Source organism: Hippocampus zosterae, chromosome 8 (genome assembly GCF_025434085.1).
Source record: "Hippocampus zosterae strain Florida chromosome 8, ASM2543408v3, whole genome shotgun sequence".
NCBI lineage: Eukaryota > Metazoa > Chordata > Actinopteri > Syngnathiformes > Syngnathidae > Hippocampus > Hippocampus zosterae.
In genome coordinates this window covers 14,198,870-14,215,537 of record NC_067458.1, presented here as the reverse complement: position 1 = coordinate 14,215,537, position 16,668 = coordinate 14,198,870, and the positions used below count along the sequence as shown (strand labels likewise).

The 16,668-nt window shown below is 43.0% G+C and overlaps 1 protein-coding gene across 1 annotated transcript in view; it reads right to left on the bottom strand.

Annotated features, from left to right (window-relative positions):
• p3h2 (prolyl 3-hydroxylase 2) overlaps positions 1 to 16,668 on the bottom strand; it is a 47,262-nt gene that overhangs the window by 11,841 nt on the left and 18,753 nt on the right. The window contains exons 2-4 of the mRNA XM_052074205.1: positions 6,980 to 7,132; positions 4,369 to 4,558; positions 30 to 161 (exon numbers count right to left, since the gene is read on the bottom strand). Of these exons, the coding sequence (XP_051930165.1) occupies positions 30 to 161; positions 4,369 to 4,558; positions 6,980 to 7,132 (475 nt within the window). The remainder of the gene's footprint in view (positions 1 to 29; positions 162 to 4,368; positions 4,559 to 6,979; positions 7,133 to 16,668) is intronic.

Genomic DNA, 16,668 nt, shown 5'->3' with positions numbered 1-16,668 from the left:
TTTTGTACAGACAAAGTTCAAGGACTCACTCTTGTAATAGGCGAACTGGAGGTAGTCGTAGTGCTGCGGCAAATAGTTTTCCATGGGCGATAGGCGACCCGGCCGGGTGGCGAGATCTCTAACGCACTCGTGCTCACAGTGCAGTACCTGAGTGAAGTGATCTATAATCAAAGAAAAAAAAATTCAATCACTTTGACATGACTTTAAAGAGAGGCTCTTATTTTGGGGGACAGCCAAAGAATGGAAAGAATGGAACCATTTCTTTTCCGTTCAAAGGTCAAACTGTTCCCAATGTAATGCTGTACTTTGTACAGGTAAACCATGCATTCATTTTCTATAGCATTCATCCTGATTAAGGTCACAGCTGAGCTGGTAGCTATCCCAGTTGTGGCACCTTGAACTGGTCGACAGAAAGAACATGTCAATCGCAGACAGGAAGGCCCGAACCGAAGTCCGAAACCGGAACCATAGCACTGTGAGGCAGACGAGCCGTCCCCTGTGAAGGTGATGGGCCAAAAACTGGTATGTCATAAATTGGTAAATTGGTTTTAGTCTGTACTATAAGTCAGTTTACATATGTGGGTGTAGTGCAGTATTGACAAATTCCTGACCAATCTAAGATGTTGCTTGCTCATGTTAGTTAATTGAACAAAGGGGCTGTTTGGGGTCTCTGGAAAGGTGATGATTTTCGAGGTATGAGGACTCTGCCCGACGCCATGACTCCTCATTCCCTTACTGATGACACAGCAAATCCAAGGAGTGCGAAACCAAAACACCCAATGATAATTGCTCACGTTACAACACTTTTTAAACACACTCCTTTCAGTTCTCAATTGTCACACAATTGTGAAAACAATTTCACCGCTGTAAAACGCAATAAATAATAAAAAACAATTAAACGCGCTGATGCATGTGGCTAAATGTGTATCAGAGGAGAGCCCCCAAAAATGTCACCGGATACTAGGATATTATTGTTTCCATCTCAATTGCAAGTGACACCGTCGGGTGGTCTGCGGTTAATTAAGTTTTCCCCACAGTCATTAACACTGCTGAGATCATCTGTGTGATGTCAGCAAAACTCATAAAACACGCAGGCCCCGGACTGATGAATTGCTTGTTTACATTTCACGATGGAAAACTGAGTTTGACGCTCCGATGCACACGGAGCCATCGCCCTCGATGAAATTGGCCAGGAGACATCGGATCTGTCCGAGGAGTGGGAGGTGAAGATAAAATATGGAAAACAGATACTAAACATGGGAATGGGACAACTTGGACAAAAGCCGCATCGTCCGTCATGTTCATCTGCATGCATGAGCACTTACGCATTGAGTGGAGGTATGTAGAGCTGGCCCCAATATTAGGAACGCTGTCACAATACACACGATGGAATACAACGTCTGCCTTTACAAAGAGACCGAGTTAAGAGTTACTGAATTAAATTATCTCTGTTATATGACGCACATTATTTATGGCAGTCAACAGTCCAGGGTATAATCCACTTTCTCGTCATAAGTCAAAGAACTCCATTTTATTACAGCTTAAGATGGCAGCCAATTTATTACAATATGAGTCAAGTTTGCACCGCAGCACCATGACGATCAAAACATATCTTGAATGACAACAATCACCAAAACAGAGCGTTACAAGGCAAACATTTTAGATGGTGTTTTTAAGGTCATCATTTGTCAAGTAATGGTGGGCAGTGAGGATAAAACATATTGCATCATTTCCTGGTAGTCAACATGACATGGAAAAACAAAGTGTTCTTCTTGCATCTTTGTGTCGTTGTGACAATGACAAACTTGGCGTGTTGACCTTTTGGGGTAGAGAGCAAATATATCACTTCCTCAGGTCGAGACCTGAGAGGAAAACCGGCGCACTGATCCACTGCTGGCTTGAGTGTTGAGAATGATCACTGAGATCACTCCAGTGCAGCTGCAGCCCTAATTCCCTCCCTCTTGTTGTGGTCTGTTCAGTCTCCCGTTGGGTCTCCGGAGCACATCTAAACTATCCAAAAACTCTCCTGAAGCACTCAGTGGTTGTGAAGAAACGTACTTTCTCAATAACAACTTCAGAGCAATGTGCAGAGTATTGCACTCCAATGGCATACAATAAAATAAACACTGCAGGCAGTGTTTACCTCCAAGAGTGGAATTGAAAATAATCCTCTGATTGAAGGTCAAGCAAAGCTCATCCAACACTAATTAGCTATATGTTGGAGCCTCGCATATTCAAAACACGCTCGGAGGAAAAGTTGGGAGCTTTTCCTCCGAGCGTGTTTTGCACTCAACACAAACAACACCCAGCGACATTTCGCTCTGATTGCATTCATTTCAATGAGTATGCTTTGATTGCTCGCCAACTGCAGCTGTATTGTACGTAGGAAGCGAGAGCTTTACGTTGGACATTAAACTACCCCGCCGCCCCACACACACACAAAAAAAAATGACGGATCAAACATGGGCACATTGAAAAGTGAGAGTATGATTCTACATTACTACAGTACAGTATTCATAAACAATTCAGTAAACCCTTTCAGGTACATCGGTTACGTCAGTGGACAGCATATCATGTTATTGGTTGCAGGGTACACAAAAGGGTTTAACCAAATCTTATTGTCTTTGCAAAAGCGCAATTGTGGATACGGCTCCTGTGAAGGATCTCAACTGAAAGTTCAGCAGTGTTGTACGGGGCATGTTTAAAAGTCACTTTCACGATGCAAATACTGTGCGGTGTCGTGACATCACATGACTTTCACCCTTTGACTCGGTGCCAACTGACATCCAGAGCCAAGCTGCTGCCAGTCAGATTTGATCACCTAGTGAGCACAAAAAGCGTTGTTTGGCCTTGTCTGAGCCTCTCCGGGCTCTTTCAGTACAATAAAGCCTAGCTCAGGCTCAGGGCCAAACAGAACAGTCAGGATAGGTTGATGTAAAAAAAAAAAAAAGCTTCATCGCGCTCATTGCTTTCATGTTAGACATATGAGGACTCATCCGTGTTATGGCTTTGGAAACTGCTGTCCAACGGACAAAGAAATCAACAAAACGGCTAGAGTAAACACAAGCAACAAAAGTACTGTCTAGTACAGGGGTCAGCAACCAAAAAGGTTGAAAGTGCCATATAGGACAAAAGAAAAACAAATATGTCTGGAGCCGCAAAAAAAACAAAAGCCTCTATAAAACTTACAATGAAGGAAACACATGCTGTATGTATGTAGGAGACTGGACTGCCTCAGAATTGTTTGTTATTCATTCCTTTGATGTGTGTTCACAAACATCCCCATAGAATTTATTTTGTAATTTTTTTGTTTTGGTTCTTTATTTTCGCTTTTCTTAGTGCCAGTGAAGTGAATATTAATTTCCATTTTTCTGAGGCTGTCTTTGAACGCCTTTCGAGTTGAACGAGAAGAGAGAAGGCACGATCAAACGCAGACGTGTCTGTCGAGAATGTTAAAAGCATAAATAAAATGTACGTTTTAAAAAAAACAACACCACAGCTCTCCTTTTTCGGAGCTGCAACATGTATCTATCTATGTATATCTATTTGAGCTATATGAGCGTACTATCAAAATCTTTTTCCATTTTCAAATTTTTTTTATTAAGCTCCAGGGAGCCACTAGATATCGCTAAAGAGCCGCATGCGGCTCTGGAGCCGCGTGTTACCGACCCCCGGTCTAGTATGTCTTAGAAGATCCCATCTGGCTAGCAACATTGAAACATACACGATGCTACAAAAAGAAAAGACAATTTCAACCAAAAATATGCTCCAAACTAGAATACAACTTCCCAGTAAAAGTGGATAGAGCAGTACAGTAACGAAATGTCTCCTTACACCCTGGTCTGTTTTTTTTGTGTGTGTGTATCCTTTCCAATTGGTATAAATAAAATATTGGGAATAATATAAAATACAGAGGAAATTAGTAATGACAAAGCCAGAACAATAAAATGTATGCATCCCCAAAAACTATGGTCAAAAACTTTGCTTATAACTTCTTGTTGCACATCCAGCATGTAACACTCCACTTATAGTATTCAAGTGTTACAATGGCTATAGTTTGAGAAAATGAACATATAACAGCAATTTGATTTTCAGGACTTCTTATCCGGAAAAGTTTTTCGAAATTAGAGTACCTGGAATAAGTGAAGGTCAATCTTCTATCTGGAGTGAATTGTGTTCAAAGCCATTTGTAAATCACATAACTTACACAGATTTACTAGTTTCATTGGTTTGTCTCATATGGCATTCAAAAGCAATGAGATTTTGGTTTGATACGGGATAAAAATCTCCGTTGCGTGCGCAGAGCAGGAAAATACATCACAAGAGCGGATTAAAGCATTGCTTGTTTGGGGTGGTGTTGGTATTTACCTGAAATGACTTCATAGAGACTGTAACGGTAACGAAGGTGATCGTGGTCCTCAAATTGGTGCTGCCCCTGACACAGGGCCCGGCATTCCACATCGGCTTTGTAGTACTCCACCAGAGCCTCCTCGAAGAGATGGCTGGCCCCAACGTAGTCGCCTTGCTCGTATAAGGTCACCGCTGCGCTAAAGGAGTGCTGCAAAGGAGAAAAAAACGTCAAACTTATACTGAATATGTTTAAAAACACACACAGACACACACACACACACACACACACACACACACACACACACACACATTGTGTATTGTTCTCTGTCAGCGTCAAAAAAATACAATAAAAGCGACCTGCAACTGGTTCATTTAAAATAAAATAAAAAATCTAGTCCTCTGGCATGCATAACAGTAGGAGAACTGAGTCTTTTGTTTCAACCTAACAGAAACAGAGTTTTGGGGGAAGTAAGCCAAAGCAAACAGAAATGAGCACCACATTTTAAAATAATAATGTTCTATTAATGTAATGGCTCACAGTATATCTGTTTAGACTGGCATTATAAGGTGAGCAATCGAAACCAGCATAGCAAGTGGGTTTGAATGACAGATTGCCGTGGTCGGATTCGATCCATGTGGGCTGAGGGTGTAACTCAGAGGCAGCTTGATGCAGTGGTCTAACATATGGGCTGAGACAAAAACCAGGGAGTGGGGTAAGAGAGGGTGAAAGATCTCCAATGGAGGAGCAAACAAAGAGTTCCATGCTTTTCAGTGTGCAGAAACTAACTGCAAACAGCGCTAAAGGAGTTTCCAGTCATTGAAAGGCCAATAACATCAAGAGCCCTTCATTCTCCAATGACTTTTCCCCTTATTGTATGTGAAGCATAGAAATAAAAACAACGATCAGGAATCTTGGCCAAAACCTGCAGCCACAAACCAAATACAAGTACATGAACTGATGTGCGCTTTTACACTGCACAGTACTGACTTGGCTTGGCTCAGCTCTACTCACCTCGGTCTCAATTTTCCACTTTGAAAGAGCACCGCAGAAAGTTTTGAAAGCCATGTTGGATTGAACGCATCTGTCGGCACGAGACACACCAACAACAATGGAGGAGAACTAGGGAACTCTCCTTTACTTGACAACATGCAGCTGCCGGCCACATAGAGAAATTGTATTCAAGAAGAAATGAAAGGCAGAAAGATGACAGACTGCAACAGGGTAAGTTAACGTTTATTTTTGTTACTTTTAGCCGTGTCAAATGTTGACCAGCAGGGATTTGCGTCACTTGGAATTGCGTCTGACCAGCTGCTAGTACGATCCGCGAGGATCTCATTTTGCCAGGAAAAGCATAAATATAGCTTGTAGTGTCATGCTGAGCTCAGTAGCCATTCAGTGGAGAAAGCAGATTGGCCGTCATGTGGAGACACGCTTTGATAAAGTGCCATCATGACTCCAAGTTCAAAATCAGTTGAAAGTTGGGTCACAAATAACATCCATCCATCCATTTTTCAATTTGCGTATCCTCACAAGGGTGACGGGGGGTGCCGGATCCTATCCCAGCTGTATTCAGGCAGTAGGCGGGGGACACCCTGAACTGGTTGCCAGCCAATCGCAGTGCACACAGACGAACAACCATATGCGCTCAAACTCCCATCTAGGGACAATTTCGAGTGTTCAATCAGCCTGCCAAGCATGTTTTTGGAATGTAGTGGAAACCACAGTACCCGGAGAAAACCCATGCAGGCACGGGGAGAACATGCAAACTCCACACAGGGAGGCTGGAGCTGGAATTGAACCGGTATCTCTGCACTGTGAGGTCGACGCGCTAACCGCTGGACCACCGGGCCACCACAAATAACATATCTTAATTATAAATCTGATTTCTCAAGAAATTATAGTTCCCTTAAGATTAAGTATCTGAAGAAAATCTGAACTCAATTACAATGGCCATCTTGTAGGCTCAGAGTCAAGCCGCTTCTCCTCCACATTGAGAGGAGCCAGATGAGGTGGCTCGGGCATCTGATTAGGATGCCTCCTGGACGCCTCCCTGGTGCGGTGTTCCGGGGATGTCTCACTGACTGGAGGACCACCCAGGGGACAACCCAGGGCATGCTGGAGAGACTATGTCTCCTAGTTGGACTGGGAACACTTCGGGAGAGCTGGAAGAAGTGGCTGGGGAGAGGGAAGTCTCGGCTTCCCAGCTAAAACTGTTGCCCCCGCGACCAGATCCCAGATAAGCGGTAGAAAATGGTTGGATGGATGGATAGATCTTGTCGGCCCCCTTCAAGGGGTTTTTAAGATGGTGGCAAAAGATGCTTTTTTAATTAATTAATTTGTTTTTTAAACAAAGGTCCTCAAGTTAATTCAACAGTTCCTTGGCATCAAAAGGCCACAAGATGGCACCAAAGCAGGATTTTTATTGCATTTCCCTGAAGACGCAAAAATCTGTGAATCGGCAAATTGACAAATGCTGAACTGCAAACATTCGGGGGGATCACTGTAGTTAAAATGAAGGTCTCTTTGTTTCAGAGAAATAATGACTTGAAGCTAGGGCCCGACGAATGATGATTAAAAAAAAACTAAACAAACCCCAAAAACCCCATATTGAAATATCTCCTCCCTTACCTGGTGTGGCCGAGCTTCTCGGTCGACAAAGTGACTCTCTTTGACGCCCTGTTGATCTTTGTACTGTTCCAGGTTCTTATTCATCTCCACATGTTCCGGATTGGCTTGGAAGTAGGTATGAGCTGCCGCCGCCGCTTTGTCGGGCTGCTTCAGCTGGAGGAGAACAGAGATGAGTTTGTCATTACACTAAAATGATTCATTCGTGTTTTCAATGGATGGCGATGACATTTTTATTTTAAAAAAAGTTCAATTAGCAACAGTCATGACAATCATCTCATCTACAAATACAAAGTCCTTTATTGGTGCCTTTTTGGATACCATCCCTGTGACAAAATGTGACAGTGTCCCCCCCCCCCACCCCCACCATTATAATGAGGTTCCACTTATTGTCGTTCTCGAATAAACACACTGCGGCATTCGCAAAGCCAAGAAGCCGGCCCCCAATTTTTTTGTGGCAGGGCAAAACATCTGAACAAATCTGTTTATGAAAAAAAAAAGACATGAGAGCTCTCTGAAGCGAATCGATTTGTTGGGAGGATACAACTTGAGGCAATCTTTCATCTCTTAAAAATGTTAACAGTTTACATTTATCAAATGGCAAGCTTTACGTTATTTTTTTTCATGCAGACCAATTTTCAAACATAAACCAATTTCCCCACTGACAAATGAAATCAATGTTGAGATCCCTGATGACGTTGTCTGAATTTTACTGGCTATTATTAGAAAACAAAAACAATGATTTGATGTGCCATGACAGATCAATTTCCTTGCCCATCTGACTTAGCAACGAAATGAGAACAAAAGAAGCCAGCTTGTTTTAAAAATTGGACATTTGATCGCCCAAATCAACTGATCAACATTAAGATAATTTTGCAACAACAACAAGAACAAACAAATATTCAACTGTAAATCCTTCTTCTATTTTTTTGATGGTCGAAGATGTGATTACATCGTCATGTGAAAGAATACAGACGGACAGATGCGGACAAGATTGGCCACAAAGCAGCCACATTAACCGTTTGGCTGCATTGGGTAGGGGGGGGGGGGGGGCACCTAACTCCATCTGTTGAAATCCTTCAAGCTGATGACAGGTGCAAACCGAAAGCAGATTGCATGTTTTCTCATACTCTCGATTGACAGCTGAGCTTGGATGAAAATAACAGGATGGTTTACAACTGCGCCTGTAGGAAATAAGCTACAGGCGAACTCACAGTCTACTGTACACAAGTGAAAGCCCCTTGTATTGTCCGCTGAGTGACAGTTAATAAATAAATATTCTCCCCAGAGTCAACCAGTTCTGGTTGAAGACTGATTCCACTTGCAAGACAGATCCAAGACAATTTGACATGGGAAATGAACCTCGACTGCAAATACTTTGTCGGCCCCGAAAGGCTCACGACTCAGATGGTGTCAGCTGCACTCCTGGCCAGGGTGCCTTTTAAGGGAGCTTTGAGGAGATACCCTTCAGTTGATGTACCATCGAGGGTGCGCCAGTGCGCAGGGAACAGATAAGATGACCGTCTCTATCTGACGGTTGAAGAAGGCAGCCTTTTAAGCAGAAGAAAACAGCCTTTTACTGTGTTGCTGCAAGCCTGTATGCTCAAGCTGATTCAGCAACCCGACATCGCTATCTGCGGTACTCATCTGTTGACATGTTTGGCGTGTAGTCCTGGAGACGAAAACTAGGATCTTTTCCCCTGTACGTGATAAAGACACAAGCCAACACCCTGACAAATCCTGAACATTATGCACGATGAGCACAGCTGAACCTAAGCCATATGCGTGAAATCATCAAATACTGCAAACGTAACAAATGTCGAGCTGTGGCAAAAATTGTTCAGGTGAAAAGGCTCAACCTCAATCACAGCACCAATGAATATTTTTGCAACAAGTTCCAAACTAATGTCTCACATTGTAAAGGTCATAAGACTTCGCTACACACCCAAAGGCTTGGTTGATTGCACAATACAAACGTACACTCGGTAGTGAAGAATCCCCAAATATCAGCCGAGAGCGCATATTTGGGAAGAAATTGTGTTTGGAATGCATGGGATCTAACGGATTTGCCATTTGTTTTGACTGCAATTCTGAAGGCTTATGGTGCTACATTGGAGCTTTTGGCTGCCTATTTCTCTCCGCTTGTAGATTGTGCTCATCAAACAGTCCGTTCTCAAAGGAATGCCACTTTGTGAAAAGAAACACGTCAAGAAAGGAATGTTTATAAAAGTTCCAAAACCTTCAAATTGGAAAATCATTTTATGGCTGATATGGGTGTTTGAATGTCAAACACGGCGACATATTCGACTACTGCCAAGGAATGAAAACAAGTCTTTGAACACATTTTGCATTGCGTGTGAATACATTTTTCCTTTACCTACATTTATCTAAATGTGAAAGACTTCCACTCAGAAACTTAGTCCTCATATTTGGCCTCCTGCAAAAGGACCACCTGTAAAAGAAGTGCCGGACCGCCCTGCAGCACTGAGAAAATAACTCTTGATGTGGGCAAAGGGTCCTGTCAAACCTCAGCATGGCTCCCGCTTGATTTAATGCTACACAAATATATCTGGAGCGACGCCAGTGATCCGATGATCACATTGCGACCAAAAAATATGTATGCCACTGTCAAAAAGCATCTGATAACTATTTTTTTTAAAATGAGCTCAGAACTTGTAGGCTTTATATCAGCGGCAGTAAATCAGAACCAGATGTGAAGATTAAAGTACATCACATTTTGTCGTCAACAGTAACTCAGACATTCTGGGACAGGTCTAAACACATTAGCATACTCCAGGCGCAGTGCCTGTCTGATCGTCCCGCTTAGCTTCAAGAAGTCAATACTCCCAGACCTACAGCAGGCTCATTTCCTTACAACTCATGATGACTACAGGGTAACAGTAATCTTTTATTAAAAATCCCAGTACCTCACCCGTGCTTGGAAAACAGCTGCGACTTGAGGGTGTGCCCGGCCCGGACAACCGGGGACACTTTTTTCTGAAGTCGTAGTCAAACTAGTTCAGACATTACCTGACATCCATGACAACATCCATCACATGTCTACTCTCGTTCTTCCAGTTCAAATAAATTAACTGTCATGCAGATGCCATGACGGCATCCATTGCCACTTTATCACCCTGTAACTAACTGGGAACCATTCCAGCGTGGAGCCAGAAGGGATAGACCGAAGTCCTAGCCCTGATCGTAAACGGGATAAGCGTTTATAAAAAAAATAATAATAAAATGCATGCAATTTGAATACAGTGTTTTGTGGTTGGAAGGCAACTTTTGCTGGAAGGAAACACTCTACAGGCCAATCAAATGTGTGCAAACATTTCAAACATGAGACTTAATTAAACTCTTCCATGTACTTATTACTGTCTCGGGTCTATAATATCCGATGGATTCATTGCATGCAATATAGCAGAAAACATCTGTGAGCACAATACGCTGAGGATGGTTTATAAGGCCAGAGAGGGGTTGATTCAGGCTTCCAGGAATGTTCTACAGGAGAATGTTCACATTTTGTAAGCCTTCTTATTAGTGTAGAACGGAGACACCAGTATTTGTATACATTATCAGACAGAAGCATTGAGGAGATTAAAAAATCCGTTTAGGCCATTCCTCTGGTGGCAAAAGAAAACATTTACCGAGAGCTTAGCTCGCAATCTCTGCTGCCGCGTAGCAGCATCCCATTGTAAACAAACCCTTCAGCTAATTTACAAACAGACAGAATGCAACATTCAACAATGGAACATAACCTATGATTGTAGCAAAAAGCAAGAATATTGACGCTAGTATTAGTGATTTACTGCGGTTATACTTTATGGGTGCCGAGAGGACCTCTTTAAGGGGAATTTGTCACCGGGTGCTTATCCTCCAAATAGGCATGTAAACAAAAGCAGACCAATCTGTGGCTGAGAGCAGAACTACGATTGCAAATGTATTTGAACTTCAGACATCCATCCATCCATTTTCTGATGCACTTATTCTCACAAGGGTTGCGGGGCGTGCCGGAGCCTATCCCAGCTGTCTTCGGGCAGTAGGCGGGGCACACCCTGAACTGGTTGCCAGCCAATCGCAGGAACTTCAGACATTCCAACTTTTTATCGACAACAAGAGGTGACGAGGAGTTCTGAGTTTAAAAATCTTTAACTGACAATTACGGCATATGGTCGTATTCACGACGCTAAGATCAAAACAGCGTCAACAAAAAGCAAAGGGGCCAACTACATTTGAAAAAAAAGAGAAATGAAAGTTTTCTACTGACCATAATGTTAACTTGATAACATCTACCAAGTAGTAGCGATTTTTGAATCTTTGTGATGATAAATATTGTTGCAATGTTTATTTTAACCACTAGAGGCTGAAGAGTGCCATGGCCAATGTTGTAGGAGCTAATAAAATATTCAGATTTTCTTCCGGGAGCTGTTTCGGAAAGGAAAAATCCAAGCATTTACAACACATACTAACAATGTTAAGATTAATGGCCCCGCCTAAAACATCAACAAACAAATATCACTGTGCCACCTCATTGCAGTGGGGGTGGACTATAGCTGGAAAACAGAAGGCCGAATATTCTCATTCATCGAGTTCCTTTCAATCACAAGTGGACTGCTTTGGTTGTCTCTGAAGATATTTTGCCTCTCATCTGAGGAGGATTCAACAGTTCATGCAACAAGGCCTGGTTAGGACTCCATCAAAACCCAACCGGTGTAGTTCCAAGTTGGGGGCCCGCCCCAAACCACAAATGGTATAATTATTATTTTTTGGATGCAAAACAACAGTTAAGATGCCTTTCAGAGAGCCATCTATAGGTCAACAAGTCGCTGGGTGGAAACTTCCTCATAGTTCTTCACATTAATAACCAGAATTATCCTGGGCCAACCTTTCTGTCTAATCTTATGCCAGAAAACGAACTTTCAGTGTCATAAGATCTTTTCTCTGAACAATTTTAGCCGTCGTTGGGTCAAGTCTGACGGGAACGGTTATTTCTCAAAGCAAAATATTAAATAATTGCTTTGGCCGCGACTTGAGTTATAATGCACACCTCTACTAAACTCACTATAACAGTTTAGAATGGAGTATTTGTTTCTTTCTTTCACTGAGGTCCAACTTTGACCGCAATCTGGTTTAAAACCACAAAAAGCCACGTAAATGTTTGACATACACCCTTAAAACTGCAGGGTTAAAACGTAGACTGACCCAGAAAATGGGGTCAATTTGACCCAACTTTAGGTTATTTTGCGGAAAACAAACCAAATATTTAAGGTTGTTTTGTCGAAAACAATCTTGGAATTTAGGTCAAACTGACCCAAGTTAGTCGGGCTGGTCCAGTTTTGACATGAATTGGCTTGTTTTTGACCCAGCTGTTTTCAGAGTGTAAATAATTAGCTCGGGTTTCGTGTTTGCCATTTGCTATGTTACGTGACAGTACAGTAGCAGCTACGCTTGGCAAGAATACTTGGCAGTAAAATGTGGCATGAAGGTCACACTAAATGAACATTTGTCTAACTGGCTGGTGAATACATCGCTGTCTCCCATTTCGGATGGAAAATATCTTGTCAGATTTCAGATGTCCGAACGGCGAAAATATGAGTCGTCTTATCAAGAGATACATTTTTGTAAATGCACCTGAATGTTTCAGAAAAAAAAATCACCCTTTCCACCATGTTCCTTTAGATCCGTTAACTAAGCAGCTGTGATGGATGCATAATTGCTTTAACGCGTGCTTTCTTTGATCGTGATCGTTTTTAATCACTCAAGTCCTCGAATCTCCGGCTACACGTGCCAGCGAAAAATGTGTTTTTCCTTTACTGCTACTTCAAATACAACTTGAACATATGACATGGTAACTTGTGTTTCCCATGCGCGCGAGGAAACAGGTCATACGCATATGGGGTTGGAAAAAAAAATAGTCCAAAATGCTGTTGGTGATGTCATGGATGAAAGCGGTCTACACACGTGTGCTCCCATCCCACCGCCCTTTCCTCTAATCTGTCCATTACTCGCTGACAGCTCTGCACAGTGGCCTCTTTCTGTATGTCTTGTCCCCACCCTGGACCACAGTGTTCCTCCTATAAGATCATGCCTAAGGAATTTCTGGAAAAGGCCTCGCCGCCGACGCCACCAGAAAGCTTCTTTCATTAGCTCGGAAATACACACGAGGCAGGACTTGCCTACCCTCAGTGGGTTCTATCGTCGATCCTTTCTTTGAATCCTGGGCTGGCAGACAGGCTGTAGGCTGCCCCAATGAATAATGTGTCAGACAACAGACGGAAGGAGTTGAGAATTTCTGGCTTTCATTCGGGGGAAAAAGGCAGGAACTCATTTGTCGGGACTCAATGTTCACCAAAGCAGAGTGGCTTCATGAATACATTTGAATTTTTGATGATCTTGAGCAACAGTTCCAATTAACTACATCCGAACGAACAATCAGTGCTAATTGTATATCTTAAGAGGTATTCCCTTATGACGCGGTTTCCATGAAATGACGATAACAGTGCCAAAAGTGACGATTCACATTTTACTTCTCGACGTGTTCGTTACAGTCTACACAAGTACACCAAACTACCCATAGGTGCCTGGCTGAAATGGCACAACAATACACATACGAATATAAGGAAATAAACGATTAACAAAGGCAATTGACATGTAACTACAATTTTTTAATTGAACTTGGGAGTTGTCAAATCTCTCTAAAAAAAAGGGGGGGGGGGGGTTGCGCGAAAACGTTTTTTCATTCATCCATCCATTTTCGGATCCGCTTATCCTCACAAGGGTCGCGGGGCGTACTGGTGCCTATCCCAGCTGTCGTCGGACAGTATGCGGGGATACCCCGAACTGGTTGCCGGCCACCGCAGGGCACACAGAGGCAAACAACCATCCGCGCAGACAGTCACACATAGGAACAATTTAGAGTGCACAATCAGCCTGCCATGCCATGTTTTTGGAATGTGAGAGGCAACCAGCGTACCCAGAGAAAACCTATGCAGACATGCAAATGCCACACAGGAAGGCCGGAGCCGGGATCAAACCATCGACCTCTGCACTATGAGGTCGACGCGCAAACCAGTTGACCACCGGGCCGCCATTTTTTTCCAAGTAAAACAAAATCACATTTTGTATAACATCATGATTATATTTCTGAAAGGGTCAGCTTCTGCTCCAGTGTACATCCAAACTTGGATGAATTTGGTGAGGAAGAACTCGAGAGCCCTGACCTCAACCACATTAAACAATTTCCTGATGGGCAAGGACATCGTATAAGCCAGGACCTCTGACACATGCTGTTGGGGATGAATGGACAAAAGAATCCCACAGGCACAGTCCTTTCCAAGAACTGTGCAAGCTGACAGTTAGAAAGGTGCGTCAATACTTTAGTCCATGTAAAATACTTGAGCGTGATCCCAAATATGAGCTCACAACCATCATGAGCCAATTTGCACCAAGCTACTTGAAATAGGTTGATTGTTTCAACATTTGTAGCCGTGTCTGCCTTGCAGCTGACACCATTCGGTGGAAGGGGAAACGTCCGCTTCCTTTCCATCTCCGGTGACGGCTCATTTGAAGCGGCGACCGAGTTCACACACGGGGAGAAAATGTGACTCTTTCCCAAAGCAAACTGACACCACATCAGCTACTGTGTCCCCAGTCAAGCATCAGAGTTTTAGCATGTCTGATTGAGCTTCCTGAGCAGGTTGAGGGCCTAAAAAGGGCAGCTTTGTGTTGGAAACCTCAAAAAGGTGTGTGAATGTTTAAAGTAATGCCGACAGGGTGGAAAATGGGCCATAATGTCTTTCATGCCCCCCGCCCCCACCCCAAACACCACCACCTCCAACTCGCTCACATTCTCTCCTAGAAAACAGTGGCACACACTCTTTTCTCCCAAGAACTAAAAATAGGATCGGCTAGCCTGGCGTCTCGTACTTTGACGCTACTATTTGCTAATCCACAACTGTTTCCTTTCACGTGAAGTGATCTGTTCCTGGACTGGAAATGAAAACACTGTGGCGCACAGTTGTGTTTTGTCTTTCTCACGTCGCTTTCGTTGACTGTGTTTGTTAAAGGTCTACACAGAGTGGAACTGGAGCCCACACATGCAAACCCACAAATATTTGCAAACAGGAACTTCTAGTGAGCTAAATGTAAAAAAAAAAAAAGTTTGACATTGTGGTTAATTCATGGAATTTTTCCCCCCACCCATTGCTCAAACAAAATAAAAATGGACAGTCTTGTTGGAGGAAAGGAACTATAAGTGTATATTCGAAACTCTTCGGAATGCAAGGAAAAGGGCACAGATGTTGCCACCATCAGAGGGGGGGTTAACAGGAAACCAAGGCACTTAGTTGATTTTCTAAAATCACCTGGGAAGAGAAAGGGATTTTCAATCTCAAAGGAGTGTCACTTCAAACATTTACAAGGACGACGGGGCTCCGAGGTCAATGGTCTCACATCAGTGTCGACTTAATAAGCCTCTCCACTAGCCTAACCAGAACGATGGCGTGTAAATGCTAATTCTTAAGTAGACAAATGCACACAACAAAGAGCCAAAATGACACACTGCCAATGTGTGTGGGAGTCAGTCAATGCGCACACAATGGCGACATTCATACATTCTCAGCCCTCGCCTGCTGCGGCCCCCCACATACTCGATACATACCCCACAGAAAGCAAAATGTATTTACTATATTTATGAATGAATGTAAGTCACCCTTTTTCTCGTAATTCGGCTGGTCCTGCAACTCATACTCATGTGCGACTGGTTTATATTACAATTAGAGCTCTCTGACTTGCACCTAAAGTCCCCGTTTCCTAATTGAGTTGACAGTATCCAAATAGGATTAAAAATATGTCAACTTGGGCTCTATTTGCAGACAGCGCACATCAGGTATAAAACAGGTGGAAGTTGTGGCATAGGTGGTGTCATGCAATTTTGGTGGATTTGATCGAGGTGCGGGCAGACACATTCTGAGCTCCGCTTACGTGTGTGGTGGATGTCATTGTATTTCATTCCTAAGTATGACACCAGCGTGCATCAAAACCCTCTTAAGTCATTGTACAAATCAACGATTTGAATGAATGATTAACATCTTTAATACTGTATATTTTTAAAAGCACCACCCCCGTCTGTGGTAGAGCTACAGTACATGAGTGGGTGGGTTGTCACACAGATGCACAAACGGGGTCAAAAAGCTGTCTCCAAGTGCCCATCTCACAGCGGTAAACATCATCCACAAGTGGAGATCTTGCAGTTGCTCATAAAAGAACTTTGCGCCTTTTGACTCTCGCTAATCTGTTTTTGCTATGTCAATTTGTCCTTCTCCTGCACCGAATTTAAAGGGAATGCTAGGAACCCTTTTCCATTGCCCGTGACCCAAGTCGGCTGTGTTCACTCCCACAACAGCAGAAATGTCAAGAAAATACCAAATGAAAGAAAACACCCTCCATGCGCACAGCCAGGTCATGCTTTGAGTTAGACTTTTGCTGGGAACAAAAATAGTGCCCGCATTTTTTTTCATGCATTTACAACTTCCATGCTCAGACAGAAACCTCGAATGAGAATTCAAAGATAAAAGATAGCATGCTTCTTGTCTTTTTATCATCGCTCAAAACGCCGATTACAGCAACATGAAATGTGCACGTTGTTTATTTTTCATTACTTTTTAATTCGCCCCTTAGACTGCAGGAGA